The sequence below is a fragment of the Grammomys surdaster genome, unplaced genomic scaffold (genome assembly GCF_004785775.1).
Source record: "Grammomys surdaster isolate TR1022 unplaced genomic scaffold, NIH_TR_1.0 146, whole genome shotgun sequence".
NCBI classification, from domain to species: domain Eukaryota; kingdom Metazoa; phylum Chordata; class Mammalia; order Rodentia; family Muridae; genus Grammomys; species Grammomys surdaster.
In genome coordinates this window covers 4,277,854-4,295,093 of record NW_021604604.1, presented here as the reverse complement: position 1 = coordinate 4,295,093, position 17,240 = coordinate 4,277,854, and the positions used below count along the sequence as shown (strand labels likewise).

General features: G+C 35.4%; 1 protein-coding gene across 1 annotated transcript in view; it reads right to left on the bottom strand.

Annotated features, from left to right (window-relative positions):
• The window catches only part of Dnajc1 (DnaJ heat shock protein family (Hsp40) member C1), a 170,611-nt gene that overhangs the window by 96,482 nt on the left and 56,889 nt on the right, over positions 1–17,240 (bottom strand). The window contains exons 2-4 of the mRNA XM_028764834.1: positions 8,292–8,393; positions 7,750–7,796; positions 921–1,086 (exon numbers count right to left, since the gene is read on the bottom strand). Of these exons, the coding sequence (XP_028620667.1) occupies positions 921–1,086; positions 7,750–7,796; positions 8,292–8,393 (315 nt within the window). The remainder of the gene's footprint in view (positions 1–920; positions 1,087–7,749; positions 7,797–8,291; positions 8,394–17,240) is intronic.

Sequence of the window (17,240 nt, the reverse complement as noted above, 5' to 3'; positions counted from 1 at the left end):
GTACATCTCATATGCTATAAAGAGTCTTTCACAAAGAGAAAACACTGGAAGACCATTTATGCAAATGTATGTAGGGTCCAACATGATCAAGTAAAATCATCAATCTTTCATTATAAGTGTTGCCATGGTATCTGGACTCAGACATGTGAGATTCAGCACTGTCAGTCATGTGAATCTCCATAGCAACCAAAGTTTTCTAAGAAAAGAAAGCACTGAGCTTACTTTTTATTATTCATGCATCTTTAATGGTGCTACTTTAAAAAGAGTGAGTAAAGGCTGGAGAGATGGCTCAGCGGTTAAGAGCACTGACTGCTCTTCCAGAGGTCCTAGTTCAATTCCCAGCAACCACATGGTGGCTCACAACCATCTGTAATAGGATCTGATGCCCTCTTCTGGTGTGTCTGAAGACAGCTACAGTGTACTCACATACATAAAATAAATATATAAACCTTAAAGAGTAAGTAAATGGTTATTCATGAATGTTTATAAACATTTAATTATTTATAGCATATAAATAAAAATCCTAAGCATATTAGACTGAGTAAGTGTAACAAATACTTTAACAAAATGATTCCTGAAGTTATAATATATATTCACTTTAAATTTCACTTTGTTTTTAAAGTAAATACATTATATAAAAAGCCTGTGATAAAAATTTCTCAAGTAATTACATAAAAATTCTACTTAGTAGGATAAATTTGACAAAGTTAATTACAAATTCAAATGAAGTATTTATTTAGAGAAATAGTTTTATGTGTTTTCCTTGTCATAAAAATGAAACAGTAACTAGTGACAGTACAACTATTAGAATACAGAGAACACGTAGAAAAACAGAAATTTCCATTGCATAAGAAATAAATGTCTAGAATTCTGTACAAAATAAAGGAGGCTAGACCATTTGATGTATCTGCAATACTTACCAGCTGCTTTTCCAGGTAGATGGACCAAACCACGGCGTAGTGGCCCACTGTGAGAATAATGAACAAGAGCAAGGCCAGCTCAGCATTGCTCATTTTTCTCACTCGCCTATAGTAGAATACAGGCTGGCGCCAATCTGGAAGCCCATTGATCAGAATATCATCATACCTGTGGTAGCAAATATAACAGTTTTTCATGGAGAGTTAAGATAATGTAAAACCAAAGCAAAGCTAAACTTCATTTGCATCTATATTTAAAATGAAAAAGAATAAAATTTTTCTCATAGACATAACAACTGTAGTTTATCAGCATCAAATTCCTAGTAAATCAAAGCATAATTATGTAGCTTCAGTAATGAAGTCTTCAGGAAGGCCCGAAGTAGTAATACACTACACCCTAGAGCTCATGGTTTACAGCACCCAGTCATACGGCTCCTTAATTGACATGATATACCTGTCTACACTGTCTGTAGAAAATTCTCTAGCACAGAATCAGCAACAAAAGGAAGGATCTAATGGAGGAAAAATAAATAAATAAAACCAGAGCAACCTGAATTACACATTATTTGAATGAATTATACATGAATTGAATCAAACTCAGGATATATTTTTCTGACCCACATTTGTATCTACCCTCTTGATAATGGTAGTTGAATGTTGAAATATCTATTCACATTATTGTATTAAAATTCTTTTTCTTTAAATAATCTATTTTTATTTTATGTACATTGGTGATTTGACTGCATGTATATCTGTGTGAGGATGTCAGATCGCCCAGAACTGGAGTTACAGACAGTTGTGAGTTGCCGTGTGGGTGCTGGGAATTGAACCCAGGTCCTCTGAAAGAGTAGCCAGTGCTTTTAACTGCTAAGCCATCTCTCCAACTCCCTATTAAGGCTTCTTAATGACATAAATAAAATGAGTGCCTTAAGATTTTTGCAGAGCTCATTTTACTTTAAGAACAAAAAGATCTCAAATTAGAGAAGGACATGGAAACAACAAATGCATGTCAGAGTTCACAATAAAAGTGCTTATTTGTAAACACTTAAATAGCAATTTCCTCATTTGTGGCTTTTGCTGGAAGAGAAGAACATCAATACATAACAGTTTTCCTTATAATAGATTTATATTATCATTCTTGGTACTATAAAGCTAAAAAAATTGTTTCAAAATAAAAATTCAACTGAATTTAAATTTATGTCAGTTATTGAACAAATATTTTTAAGGTTAAAAATAAGATGTAACATTTATAACTGTGAGACTCAAAATGGTCACATGCACTGTATGCTCAATACACACAACCTGTTAATCTTAATTGAACACAACTCATTAAATATTCTAATCACGTTATTTCCAGAATTAAACCTCCACCGAAAGGCCTAATTTGGTGCAACACATTGACCAAAATATTTTAATTAAAAATGTTCTGAGTTAGTCGCAGGCCTAATTACAGGACTAGAAATAGGACCTATATTGTCAGGCAGGTCAGGAGAGCTCAGTAGTAGGTTTTTCTCAAGTAAATTGACCGATCTAGGAATAATAGCGCAGCTGCTAAACTGCCAGTCTTGACATGTAAATCAATTTAAATGCAACAACTGCAGTAGCTACTTTGATAGTTATTAAATTGATACCTTGGAGATATGCTAAAAATATAAAGCACAGGGTTTATTATAGAAAAATTCTTTATTTTTTTCAGTAAAAAAAAGCCCCACTGGTTATTAACGTAAAACATAATTTATTAGCTAATTTTTAAAAACATGACTTTTAAAATCAACTTTAGTTATTAATACTACTATATCTGAGTATCCAAGTAGTAAAAGGTTATTTACAAAAGTCAAATTATAATATGGTTTTGTGGTGGCGGGGCCAGGCAAAATTGTATGTTAAGTATTTTTTTTCCAGAGGATTCCTAAAACATTAACTTCAAGATATAACATTATAACTTCCTAGAAAACTTATTTCTGTCTTCAGAATTTTATGTTTAGATCTATCTTTTACAAACTGGCTAATTTAGACCCAGGTAAAAAGGTTTCAGTTATTGTATCGTAAGATCTCAGCACTCAAGTGAGGTGCAGTGAGCATTAGGTCCCACATTTATTCTAAATTCTATTCTACATCAGATTTCTTGAGGAAAAATAAAAGTGAATGAAAAAATTATTTTCAGAAATATCTCCACTGAAATAACTTCTAAGAGGTATGTTTATCAATAAAAATTATTTGAAGATGTGGAGTTGATTCATTATTTATAGAGATACTAAACCTGTATTGGATCTAAACTGTATTGGATGAAAATACAACTACACTTATAACTAAGACTTTTCTATCAAATATTTCATCACTACCACTGGGAAATGCTGCTATTTTTCTATCAACATATGAACTGTATTTAGTATACAACCAAATACAAGTGAATGGGACACATGAAACGCATATATTTACTTGACTGCACTTGCCATGCTGAAGAACAGTGTCCAGGGATTAAGCATACAATCAATGCTCTATTGATTTTATCACAATGAACATTATGGCTCACACAACTGGCCATTTGAAGGGAAGATAGCTTCTATTATAGTTCAGTTTTTAAAATGTATGTTGTTAAAAGATAAATTACTACCTTCCTGATGGGACACTGAAAAGAAAAATATACTTCTTAAAATATACACAGATACAGTTATTTAGCAACAACAAAAAAATGTGTCGACAACACAAAACTTACATCACTGTACTGTGTGTTTCTATATTTAAATGCTCAAACCCTCTGTAGCTGAGATGGATACAAACTATTTTTAAGCCTGTATTAAAGCTGGATTAAGAATGTATGAATGTATAAATATGATACAAGTTAGTCAGAAGCAAAATTTCTATCATAAAAATCACTAACATATACAAATAAAAACTGACATGGAATTATAAAGGCATTTTCTTAGAATTTAAAGCACTAATTGATCAGTTCCACAAATCCAACATATGGCCTAATGCACATTTGCTTCATTTCGTTTTCTTAAATACACAAGATAAGCATAAAATAACAGTTGCTCAGCCATTAGTGAGTTCCACACTAGAATTGAAATTCATCACACACCTGCTTGCTAGAAATATTGGAGAACAAATTTAAAATAATCTTAAACTACCAGCAGAAAACATTACATTAATTTAAAGTAGCAGTCAGCAATACAAACAGTTAAATAAAAACAAAGTCAAAATAAAAATCTGAGAGTAAAACATGAATAAATCATTCTATCATTTGTTAAAATTACTATCCTACAGAATTTGTTAAATTTTTTCTAGTCTACAGAATTTAAATTTTTAACTTCAAAATAACACAATTTCCAACAGGTAGGATTTTAAACCTTCCAGTAAAAATCACTAGTACAGAGATTACATAAACAAGAAACAACACTAAATTAGTTGATCTTTATGTGTGTGGCAAATCTACCATAACACATAGCATTTTATATAATGTATATGTGTCTGACAGGTTCATTTAAAGAAAGTCCTATTCTTATTCTCAGATTTGAACAGATCTGTAATTAAATTTAAAGTAAATTTGTAATTTTACAAAAGTTTTAATAAATTAAAGTTAATGCCAAATCTTAAATAGTATTTGTATGTGACATGATTTTCTTTGGTAAACTAAAAAATGTCTAAGGCTTAAAAATGTAGTATTGTAACATACAAAGGAAAATTTAAGTTGCAGAATTGGATTAATAGAAATACTAGTTTGCCAGGTGTGTGGGCACACACCTTTAGGCAGAGAGTTTAAGGCCAGCCTGAGCTACATAAAAAGACCCTATCTCAAAACCCCCTGTGCCCCAAAAAAGGACTCTCCCAAAAATGAGAAAAAGAGGAAAAAATACTAGTTAAAATTTATAATAGTTTTAACGCACAACTACACAGGTTAATATTATCTAAGTATAATCTAATACACAGGTAGTAAGTAGTTTTCAAAAATTTATGTAAAAACTTTGGGACCTTGTGTAGAAATTCGTTTTGGATCACAGGCTGATAGTCCTTCAAATGAGTGTAATTGCTATGGAATTTAGGTAAGAATTCTATGCTAGAATTCCTTACATTCAAGGAAAATCTATTATTTTCAAGTTATAATCTATGCCTTTGAGGAGTGGGTAAGTTAAGGTTTCCAAATATTCTTCTAGGAATTTGTTCTATCTAAGAAATGAAACTTATGTCTATATAAAGACTTTTATGCTAATGTTCACAGCATCTTCTATACAAAGCGTTTAAAGCCAGAGGTCCATCAAATGGTGAATGGATAAATAAAAATATCCTCACAATGGAATAGTATTCAGTAATAGCAATAAAGCATTATGATATAGTATAGTATGAATAAACTTAAAAAAATGTAATGCTAAATGAAAGGAACCAGATGCAAAGGACTAGACACTGCATGATTCTGTCACTATGAAATGAACAGAACAGACAAACTGATAAACACACTGAGCAGATCTCTGATTATCTAGGGCTGGAACTCAGAGCAGGAATTGCCTATAAATGGGCTTGGGATTTATTTTTCTGAGGATGAAAATGTTTAAAGACTGGGTTGTCGAGAGAGTATGCTGAGGTCAGTACAGTTAATACATGTCACTGGATTGTACACTTAGAGCAGGTGTTTTTCATAATATGTAATTTATACCTAATTTATATCATTACAAAACAAAATAAAACATATCACTTTCTGAAGAAAAAAGTTATTCCATTTGTTAACTTATTTATTGCATTGCTCTTCCCTTTCTCACAAAAAGATAAACAATTTATTTAATTTCAATAAAAATATAATTACATCTATGGAGAAAAAAAAAACAGGAAACACTTCTATGATAATGTTCCAAACTATATGCCTAGGTTACAATCTTAAAGCACTTGCTCAAGGAATATTTATGATAATGAATTGTGCCAGCAAAATTTATTTAGTGAGAGCAGTATGAGATGGTGTTAGAAAATGTAGCTGACTACTCTTTCCTTTTTAAGGAACTAAGAATCTTACTGAAAATATCTGCAGACATGTCGTTCTCCTGTGTCTAAATATTCACAGGTCATCTGGCCTCAGGCACAAGCTTTAGAGAAGTTATTCTCAACTTGATTAGTTAAGTCTTTTGCCTCAAGGAAAACCAGTTACAAAAGAGTTACTTGTGCCTCAAGGGGTATAAATACTACAGATGTTTGTGTTAACTGTCAGGTCTTTTTTTTTTTTTTTCTGCTAACACTAAAGTAAATGCAGAGGGAACTATTCCTAAAGAGATTATGTCAGACGACTCTGTTAACACAGAAACAATGATTAGGTAAGAAGTGATTTGCTGTGAAAAGACAAAAATGATTCTTCTAATAGAAGAAGTTATCACAAAATTTACTGACTTCTAAGAAAACAACAAGCAAAAAGATAAAATTTGATGGCAAAGATGTTGAAAGAATAAAGAAAGCTATCTTTACAACACATTCTTGATGTATGAGACAAAATTAGCTGCTCACTAAAGGAAATCTACTAGAATAAATGTACAGAGTAACGAAAACTTCTTTCAACAGGACAACCTAAACTAGAGGAAATGCCTGGACCAAAGCCAGTCAGTTCTTGGTATAAACCAAAGAACGTAAAGATAGTACTTGAATCCTGTATTACAACCTGACCAACTGGGATATTCAAATTAAACAGTTACTACAAGAACCAGGAAAGGCAGCTAATATTTTAGGACACAGAATTATTCCAGACCATATATTTGAAGAAAAACTCAGAATGTCTCACCATGTAATTCTTGGGTTTGTCTATAAGATTGTGCTAGCCACAAACAAACCAGGTATTTGGGCCTGCTTTAGCTTAAATCTCAAATGTGCAATTGTTTAAGACAACACAGTCAAATTTCCAATGTTGTCCAATATTGTCTCATGAAATCAACCTGTTGGACTCCAATCAGCATTATTACTGTTTGTTCTTTAAAGACTAACAAGTTCAGAATGAAACAAACATGCAAACAAACAAAAAGTTTATTTCACCTGCAATGATTTTTGTGTGCATATGTGAAACTTTTGTTTCAATTATATGTGTCTCAAAGAATAATTTAAAATATGTTTCTTTCTATGGGTATGATTTTAAAATCTCCAAAGACTTTGCAACTGGATTGACACTCCATACATTCTACAACACAGGAACGGCCTCTGTAAGTCACTGGCACTGTAAACCACTTTGTGAACACATATATTACTGCTCTTCTGAAAAGGGCAGAGACATGTCTGAATGAGAAAGTACCTCTTGTCTAAGGTTACCAGACGCAATCACTATAGCAGGTGTAGGAAAGAAGTGTAAACAAGCGAGAAAAGAGGAACAATTTTCTTTTACGTCTATCTTCTGCATTCATGCACATCTCACAGTTTATCACCTGGGCTATCTGGAGGTGAAGAGACATCAGGACAGTACACGTAAGGGATTACTAAAATGATAACCTCAAACACTTAAGAAGAGGGTCTGAGCGTAATGGGTCCAGCAAATACATAGAGGTTATTTATCATATACTGTTAAGAGTGGGTATTTGGTTGAATCAAGAACTGGTTGTTTCCCAGGGCATAAACACTCATGGTAAAGTCTTTTCTAATGAAGCAAAACTTGCTAAATTTATGATTCATGATCCTAATCTGTAAGTACTAAATCACTCTAGGGAATATGTTCAAAATAAATGAGTTCTATTCTACAAAGACTGTAAAACAATGCATTTCTTGGAACAAACAAACAAACAAAGCCTAACTTAAACAGGACTTAATTCTTTCCTTTTAAAGGCTGTAGCATGAACTTGCCCATCTAAATTTAAAAACACAATTGCACACTCACCTCTGCCTTCTTTCATCATCCTTTAAAACTTCATAAATGGCCACCAACTAAAATAAAAGCATTACTTTAAAATAAAAATACTTACAACTATGAGAAATCACATAGGAGGATGAAAGCTCTATAAAGCATATGCAGAAACCCCCATGTCCCAGCTATGTAGTAAACAGTAAAAATCCAATTATAAGCAACATCTTATGGTTTTAGAAGCACATTAGATGTTTAAGGACTACTTGATATCAAATGAATTTTGTCAAAGGTGTTAAAGTAATAGCTTACCTTATAAATATTTTAAGAATAAGAACATAATTTAGCAAGAAAATTATGAGAGCCATGACCCTCCAACAACTAAGAAACTCTAAATGACACAAAATGTTGGTAAAAAGTATTCCATTAAAAAACAAATAAAAAGCTAAATATTATATATTTAAGCTTTTTTGTGTTAAAATGAAATATTCTACAAGTAAGTTACTATTTCTAGCATAAGCATATTAGTTAATACAATTATCATTATATATTTATAAATAAAACTGCATTTCACTTACTTGTCTAAATTGAGTTTCTGCATTTTCGTCTTTATTCTTATCTGGATGTAAGGTTAGTGAAAGCTTACGATATGCTTTTCTGATGTCTGCAGATGAAGCATCCTGGGTTGGGAGGGGGAGGGGAAAATACAAAGCAAACTTTGTCAGAAAGAGAAATTCCCAGAACCTTGCTAAGATCTGAGAAGACAGCCAACCAAGTGCAGGACCCCGGGCAATGTAATTTGAGCAATCAGTTTAACAACCAGGCTATGCAGCCAGCCTGACCCACATGACTGAACAATTATTCAATCTCATTTGGCGCTCCTCTTAACTTTTCATTACCATACAGCCATTCAGAGAGATCCGTATTTAGCAAAACTTTTCCAACACTTTCCTCCCTAAAATTAGTCAATAAATCTTTTCCAGTAATTAAGATATAAGAAAAGGCAAATTAAAAATTAATATATCTGTATGCCATCAAAGAACTTTATTATGTACTAGAGAATCTTAAAACTAGTTTCTGAAGCACAAGCTTATATGTATAGTTTCTTTATTGTTATTTATATTGAAGCTATCATCCAGCAACAACTTATGGAATCCCAATTTTACAAGTCAAAAATGTTTATTTGAAAGGAGGTAAATTTGCATTTATTTGAAAACAGATGTAATTACAGTTATATACTTTAAAGGACATTTCCACCATCCCAGTCTCCCCAGTCTGGTTTGTATAAAAACCACCACCAACAAAAACCTTTCCCGTTATACATGCTTTACTAATACAGTTTAAAATACACACAAGGTCACAGTGGACAGTGCTTCAGATTAGGTAGATGTTAACATAATAGTAATCTCGTTTGTGTGGATACAATAAGAAAACATCATTTATGTGGCTAAAATAAATACACACCAAAGCTCAAAACTTCATTTCCACTGTATTTAAAAACAGAGTCTCGAGGCAAGCGTCAGTTAAGTAACTTATTAAATTTGTTTGATAGCCATTTGTCTAATTAAGTACTAAAACTATTTTACTAAATGGCTCCAACAACTAAAAACTCAAACCAACACAAAAATCTATATACCAGGGGCCAAATGGTTGTTAAAGATTTGGAGAAAAAGAGACAAAACAAACCAAAACCAAACCAAAACAAAACAAAAAAACCAAAAAAAACCAAACCCTACAATTAGCCTGTCAAAGCTTTTCTTCATGAGCCATTATTTCACAGGGTGGGGGTGGGGTATGTCTTGTTGCTTCAGGCTAGTATGGTACCCTAGGTCTGAATACTTCTCTGACTTATGATGAGTCCAGGAGCTATACAACTAACAGAGTAAAACTTGTAGATAATATGTTTGTATGATTTCATCTTAAATTTGCTTAAGGAAGGCTGTACTTCCCACATTAGATGACAGGTAATACTGAAGGAAAGGGGTAGGTAGGGCTATTTAATAGAAATGTGTGCTGAATCCTTTTGTCATGCAAAGGTGCCATGTGTCTAATTAGAAATTTAAAATCACATATATCATGTAACATATATAACTTAAAAATAAAAATGACTACTGGTCATCCAAGGCATTTCCTTGCTTCTGGTTTTTTCTCCTCAAATTTTCGGTCACAGTATGTACCCCAAATATAAGTACAGCCAGATAAGATAGTTCTGTTTCAAGCCCTCCAAGAATTGTAATCACCTTCTGTTTCCCCACTGTTTTAATTTTGTCTCCCAACCTTGCTGACCTATCCTGCTGGTTTCCCACATAATTACACTTGAGGGTACAGTTCACCATCCTTGTGTTCTTGGTTTTTACTTGGCTACAAAACCAGACCATCCTCTCCTAAGGAGCTGGCCTCTCATACTACACACAAACACAGATTTTCCTCTAGAGAATCTGCCCAACACGGGTATTTCACCAATGAGATCAACTGTAAGTAACATGGCTTTTCCTGGGCTGGTGAGGTGGCTCAGTGGTTAAGAGCAGTGACTGCTCTTCAGGAGGACATGAGTTCAAATCCCAGCGACCACATGGCAGCTCACAACCATCCATAATGAGATCTGATGCCCTCACATGGGTGTCTGAAGACAGCTATAGTGGACTTTGAGCAGGAGTGAGCAGGGCTGGAGCAAGAGGAAGAAGGGAAGGGGAGGAAATTAAAAGCAAAAACAAAAAACAAAACATAGCTTTTCCTGTCTAAAAAGACATTCTCTGGGCAAGTTGTATCTTGAGGTAACTTGTGCATTTATTTAATGTAAGGCATTTAAGCCATCTTAATTTTAGCCACATGCAAATCTACTGTGTAAGTATAGTTATTGAGCCCATTTTGCAAACAAGGCAGTGAAAAGCTAAGTAACATTCAAGTTATATTTTTACACAAAAATGAACACAGAATTCAACACAAAAAAATTACTTCAGTGTCAGAGCTATGATGCCTGTTTTATTTAAAATTTAAGCTTAAATTTGTAAAAGAAGGAAACTTTGGGGAGGTAGTGAAAATAACCATTATCATCCTATGAATTTGATAAACACTGGGAACATATATCCACAAAATCATAAGGTACGTCCTACGAACTTCTGCTTCTTCTTCTCCCTATGGTTGCTGGTGTTTGAGGTGAGACCTCATAGACAGTGAGACCAACTATGTTCCCCAGGCTATCTTCAAACTCCTGGGCTCAAGTGATCACCCTGCCTTGGTCTCCTGAACAGCTGGGAATACAGGTACATACCAAGCCAGCATCAAGCTACACTGTAAGTTTTAAAGGTTAAGTGTCTGATGTGTGCTGGCTTCTCTAACATACTATATCAAACTTCTTCTATAGACAGAATTCAGAACATTCCTCTATCAAATTCAGTAGAACAGACCATCTAAAACCTGTTTTATTGAGAAAAAAATTTGACAGGGTGATTAATGAGTTGACCATTGGTTGATATCAAGAGATGTGCTACATTAATTTGTCGTTACTCTATTCCTTCTAAATGTGATCTAGTTCACTAGCAGGCAAATAGAATTATCTTAACACTTGGATAACCTCTGTAATGAAGAGACATATTGTCACTCTTAACACTTTTTAACGTAATATATGCTCGTCAAAATGGGAATACTGTGATCAAACCTCAGTGAAAACGTAGGAGAGAACTCCAAGGGCTGCCCTGCCACAGAAACAGTGAATAACCTGGCAAAACTGTCAGAATCAACTTTATCTGAACTCTGGAAACCAATCAAAGTTTATGGCAATCAGGCAAGCACTTAAGACAGCATGAAGCTGATTCTCAGTAAGGGTTCTGAAGGCACCAATCTCCATTCATGGTGTGAGTTCCCAGTACAAGAGAAAGCACAGCTGACCTTGTTCTCAAAGAATTATGGTTGTTCTGACTTGTCTGTCTACTGATATTTTAAAGACTTTCTTTTTTTGTTAAATCAAGTTTAGAACTCTGAAAGTGTACAGACATTTGTCAAGAACATATAATGGTGGCCATGAAGTATTCTGTGGTTAAAGGCTCATACCACCAAATCTGATCAACCTAAGTTGATCCCTGGAATCCACGTGATAGAAGGAGAGAATTAACTCCCTTAAAATTTCCCCTGCATCATCCACAAGGGTGCTGCAATGTATGTGGCTAAATGCTTGTGTGCATGCACACACATTGCCAGAGACCCAAGATACAAACCCATCTGGAAAAAAATAATCAATGAAATGATTCCTAATGATATCTGCTATACTCATAGATGGTGCCTAGCTCAACTGTCACCAGAGAGGTATTTTCTTAATTAGGGTTCTATTGCTGTGAAGAGACACAATGACTACAGCAAGTTTTACACAGGAAACATTTAATTGGGGCTGGCTTTCAGTTCAGAGGTTTAGTCCATTATCATTATGCAGGAAAAGAATGGCAGTGTGAAGGCAGACATGGTGCTGGAGAAGGACCTGAGAGTTGTACATCTTGATTCACAGGCAATAGGAGACTGCCCCACTAGGCCTAGCTTGAGCATATGAGACCTCAAAGTCCACCTCCACAGTGACACACTTCTTCCAACAAGGTCTCACCTACTCCAACAAGGCCACATCTCCTAATAGAGCCACTTCCTATTGGCTAAGCATTCAAACACATGAGTCTACTGGGGCCATTCCTATTCAAATCACTACAGGCAAACACTTTAGACATCATCCAGCTACTGATGGGATATGCAGATGCAGAGATCTACAGCCAAACACTAGACAGAGCCAGGAGAATGACCACAGAGGAGGGCAAGGAAGGATTACAGGAGCCAGAAAAGTCTAAGACACCATGAAAATAAGGGCCACAGGATCAACTAAACAGGACTCATAGGGGCTCATAGACTGAAGCAACAATCATGGACTCTGTATGGGTCTGAGCTAAGTCCTCTGCATAGATGCTATGTTATGTAATTTAGTGTTCTTGTGGGACTCCTAACAGTAGAAGTTGGAGCTGGGGGTGGGGTCTCTGATTCTTTTGCCTGCTCTTGAAACCTCTTCCCTCCTACTAGGTCACATGAAGGTTGGTTGTAAATTGTTATGCCATGTTGAGTTGAAATCCCTGGGAGGTCTGCTCTTTTTTAGAAGGGAAACAATGGAGGAAGAAGTGGGTGGGGGTGGTGCTGGGACGTACAGAGGGAGGGGAAGCTGCAGTTGAGATGTAATGTAAGAGAAAAAAAAGAAGGGAAAGAAGGAAAGGAGCCGGGCAGTGGTGGCGCACGCCTTTAATCCCAGCACTTGGGAGGCGGAGGCAGGCGGATTTCTGAGTTCGAGGCCAGCCTGGTCTACAGAGTGAGTTCCAGGACAGCCAGGGCTACACAGAAAAACCCTGTCTCGAAAAACAAACAAACAAAAAAAACCAAAAAAAAAAACAAAAACAAAAACAAACAAAAAAAAAAAGAAGAAGAAGAAAGGTTAAATAAAGTCCTTTAAAGGATAACTAAATCAGTCAAGGGGTAACATTTGGGAAGAAAGACTTTAGGGAAAGTGTCTTTGAAGTGTTGCCCCATTTTCCTTGGAAACCAGAAGACTATGCATGTGCTCAGAAGACGAGCATATGCTCGGAAAGACCAGAAAAGACACTGAAGGTCTCACAACTGGTCCATCTTCAAGCTCTGTGTAAGGAGTGAGCACAGGCTAAGAAACAGTAGTCAGTACCCAGCTCAGCACTGAAAGCATGCTCCAAAAGTTAACTGGGTGTGGTGGCTTAAATAAGAATGGCCCCTAAAGACTCATATATTTGCATGCTGAGTCCTCAGTTGAATTTTTCTGAAGGATTAGGGGGTGTGGCCTAGTTGAAGAAGGTGGCTCACTGTTGAAAGAGGTTTGTTGCTGGGGGTGAGCTTTGGGGTTTCAAAAGTCCAGTGTCTTGTTGGTCTGTCCACACACATGCAACCCCTCTCTCTGCCTACTGTCTATAGATCAGAATGTAATTCTCTTCCACAAGTTTCCTGCCATGATGATAATGGACTAACACTCTGAGACTGTAAGCAAGCTCCAACTTACTGCTTCCTTTTATAAGAGTTACCTTGGTCATATACAGTGTCTCTTCATAGAAATAGAACAGTGACTAAGACACAGACCAAGACTGAGACAGTCTCATTTGTTGTCTGCATCTGCAGCTCACTTCTCTCTCTGTCTCCTTTTCCTCCTCTCCTCTTCCATATGGTTTACGGATCTCTCTCAAGTCATTAGCTAATAACTAATCTAGGCAGAGTCCAATAGCCACACATAATCAAGAATGAATATTTTATAAACTTAGTTTAGAATAGTCACTAGACAAATAGCACAAACTCTGAGGAGGTGGGAAAATACAATTGCCATGTTACATATTTAAAATATTTAGAATTATACATACAGTAAAAAAAACTGATAAATCTTGCAAAGAAAGAGGAAAATTGGCAGATACACAGAGAAAAAAGAAATTAATAGCAGTTGTCAAAAAAAGTTTAAATATTGGACCCATTAGACAAAGACTTTAACTCTTTTTTTTTTTTTTTTTGGTTTTTCGAGACAGAGTCTCTCTGTGTAGTCCTGGCTGTCCTGGAACTCACTTTGTAGACCAGGCTGGCCTCGAACTCAGAAATCCGCCTGCCTCTGCCTCCCAAGTGCTGGGATTAAAGGCATGCGCCACCACAGCCCGGCAAGACTTTAACTCTTAATATGGTCAAAGAGCATGTATAAAAAGAAAAATATGGGAATATTTTCTCTCTAAAACAGAATACTAACAAAAAGATGGAAACCTTTAAAAGGTCCTAAACAGAATTACTACTAGACTTCAAAAATACAGTAACTGAAATGGAAATGTCACTAGGTTAATCTCAACAGCAGATCTGCATGGGCAGCAGACAGACTCAGTGAGCATGAGGAGAAGTCAACTGAGATTATCTGACCTGGAGACAAGACAGAGGATGAAAGAAAAAACAGATCCCAGAGACATTCAGGATACTGTGAAGAGTAGCAACATACATATAATGAGTTCAGGAAGAAAAAAATGATGCACTTCAAAAAAAGCATTTTTTAGGGGAAAAAAAAAGGGAATGAAAATGAAAACTTTGTGGAAGACATAAATCTGCATATTTAAGACTGAAGACTCTATATGGGATAAAATACAGAAATCCAACCCAGAAATACTATCAACAAAATATGGAAAATCAAGGACAGGTGTTGTAGTACACACCTTTACTCCCAGCGCTTTGGAAGCGGAAGCAGGACAATCTCTGAGTTAAAGGCCATTACAAAAGAAGAACTAAAAAACAAATAAGATATAAACTTAACTTATATATACTTAAACGCAGGTAAAACAAACAAATATATAAAGTAGTAATAGACAAGATGGATTAAGATCAATTTTAAAAAAGAATTTGAGCATTAGAAGACCATTTTCAATTACAGATTAGAAAACTGCATTCTAGAGTAAAACAGAAAAGGTTTTTAGAGAAACTTTTTTTCCATTATGTTTAGAATACTTAAGACTGACACAAGAAAGTCCAAAAATACCAAGATTTTATCATTGGTGGCGACTTTTGTATTGATGACTTAAGGAAAGTCTTCATTAAAAATTGATTATAGTCTGAGTATTGTGGCACATGCCTTTAATCTCAGCACTGGGGAGCCAAAGGCAGGAGAATCTGAGTAGGCCGGCCTCATCTACAGACACAAAGTTCTAGGACAGTCAGGGCTACACAGAGAACCTTGTCTCCCCACCCCCTAAAAAAGAAGTTGATTATGATTATTTTTTCTCTTTTAGTCAGTATGAATATGGGTGGGGGAAGTATTTGTTTTGTAGCCTAAGCTGGCACTGAATTTAATACATAGCTTGAGGATAATACACGTGGGCTGCTAGGAATTACAGGAATGTGCCACCATCCAACTATATGCAATGCTAGGGCTCAAACCCAGGTCTTCATACAGGCCAGAAGCACATCAACTGAACTATAACCCCAACCTAATTTTGTTTGTTTGTTTGTTTGTTTGTTTGTTTGTTTTGAGACAGCTCTATGTATGGAAGGCTGGCTATGAACTTTCTATGTAGCAAGCTGGCTGATCTTGAACACATGGTCTCCCTGCCTCCCTTCCCCTATGCTGAGATTACAGCTGTGCATCACCACATACAGCTATAATTACTTTTCTAACTTAAGACTACTGAGTATTAAGCAAAGATAAAATTAAATAGTTATTTTTTTCTAAGATACAAAGAAAAACAAATCATGACAAATAATGCAATAAGACAATGCAATAAGAGCATTATTTACAAGAAAGTTTAACATTAGAAATGCATTTTTTAAAGGAAGAAAGACAATACTGAGAGTATCGAACCTCTGAGAGATGCAGGTGTGGGGGTTCCCATATCTCCTTAACTCTTCTATCTGGCCAGTGCAGGAAAAAAAAAAAGGATCATGGAGAATGACAACTGACTATCAATACCTTGTACTGCAGGCGCTGAAGCAATTTTCTTTCAGTTGGCAAGACCATCAGTATACATTTATACTTTTAACTCACGGATATATGAACTATTAGTGATAGCTGTGGTTTGAATGTGAAACATCTTGCACAGCCTCACGTGACACTTGGGTCTCTAACCGGTGACGCTGTTTTGGAAGGTTGTAGAATCTTTAGGAAGTGGAGTCTTGCTGAAGATGTTGTCACTCTGGGTGGGTCTTAAAGTTTTACAACCTAGCCCCATTTCAGCTCTTGGCCTTCTGAATGCAGACACAATGTGATCTCAGAACCCTGCCATCATAACTTCCCTATCATAATGGACTATACCTCCTTCAACTATAAGCCAAAAGACTCACGCCTCCCATAAGCTGCCTGTTGTCAGATATTTGGTCACAGCAAAATTAAGAATACTAACTCAGACAGTAACTAAAACACTTTAAAAAAATACAACACCATGGCAACTTACAAATTAAAATACAAACACAAGTTTCCAGACCAAAAATAAAAATTTAAATTACAGATTACCTAGAATTTAATGAAAGGAAAACATTTTGTATCAAAACTTATGAAAAAAAATGATGAGAGACACAGTTCTTAGGAGAAAACATAACTGTTTTGAATGTTAGTTTTAACAAAATAAACCCAAAATAAATGAATCAATTACCTAAGAAGCAAACACAGAAAGTAAAACAAAACAAACAAACAAATGAAAAATCTAAAAGACAGCACAAGAGTATAAACAGGAGAGCTACGTAAGCTGGGCCTCTGGCAGAGGAGTTTCTGCAGGGAGGACCTGAGAGGTCACTGTGTTTAGCTGTTCAAAACAAAACAAAACAAAACAAAACAAAACAAAACAAAACAAAAGCCTGGAATGAAAGGTAAGCCCAGGATACTGGAGGTACCAGGGCTGAGAGATAACTTCCAGGGAGAGCTGCACACAGGGAGAAGCACTGGCTCAAGAGATAGAACTGTGATATAGTCAACAAAACTTGAAGGGCAGAGCCATTTAAGTCCTTTGACATCTGACAAAGAGTAACAGGATTTG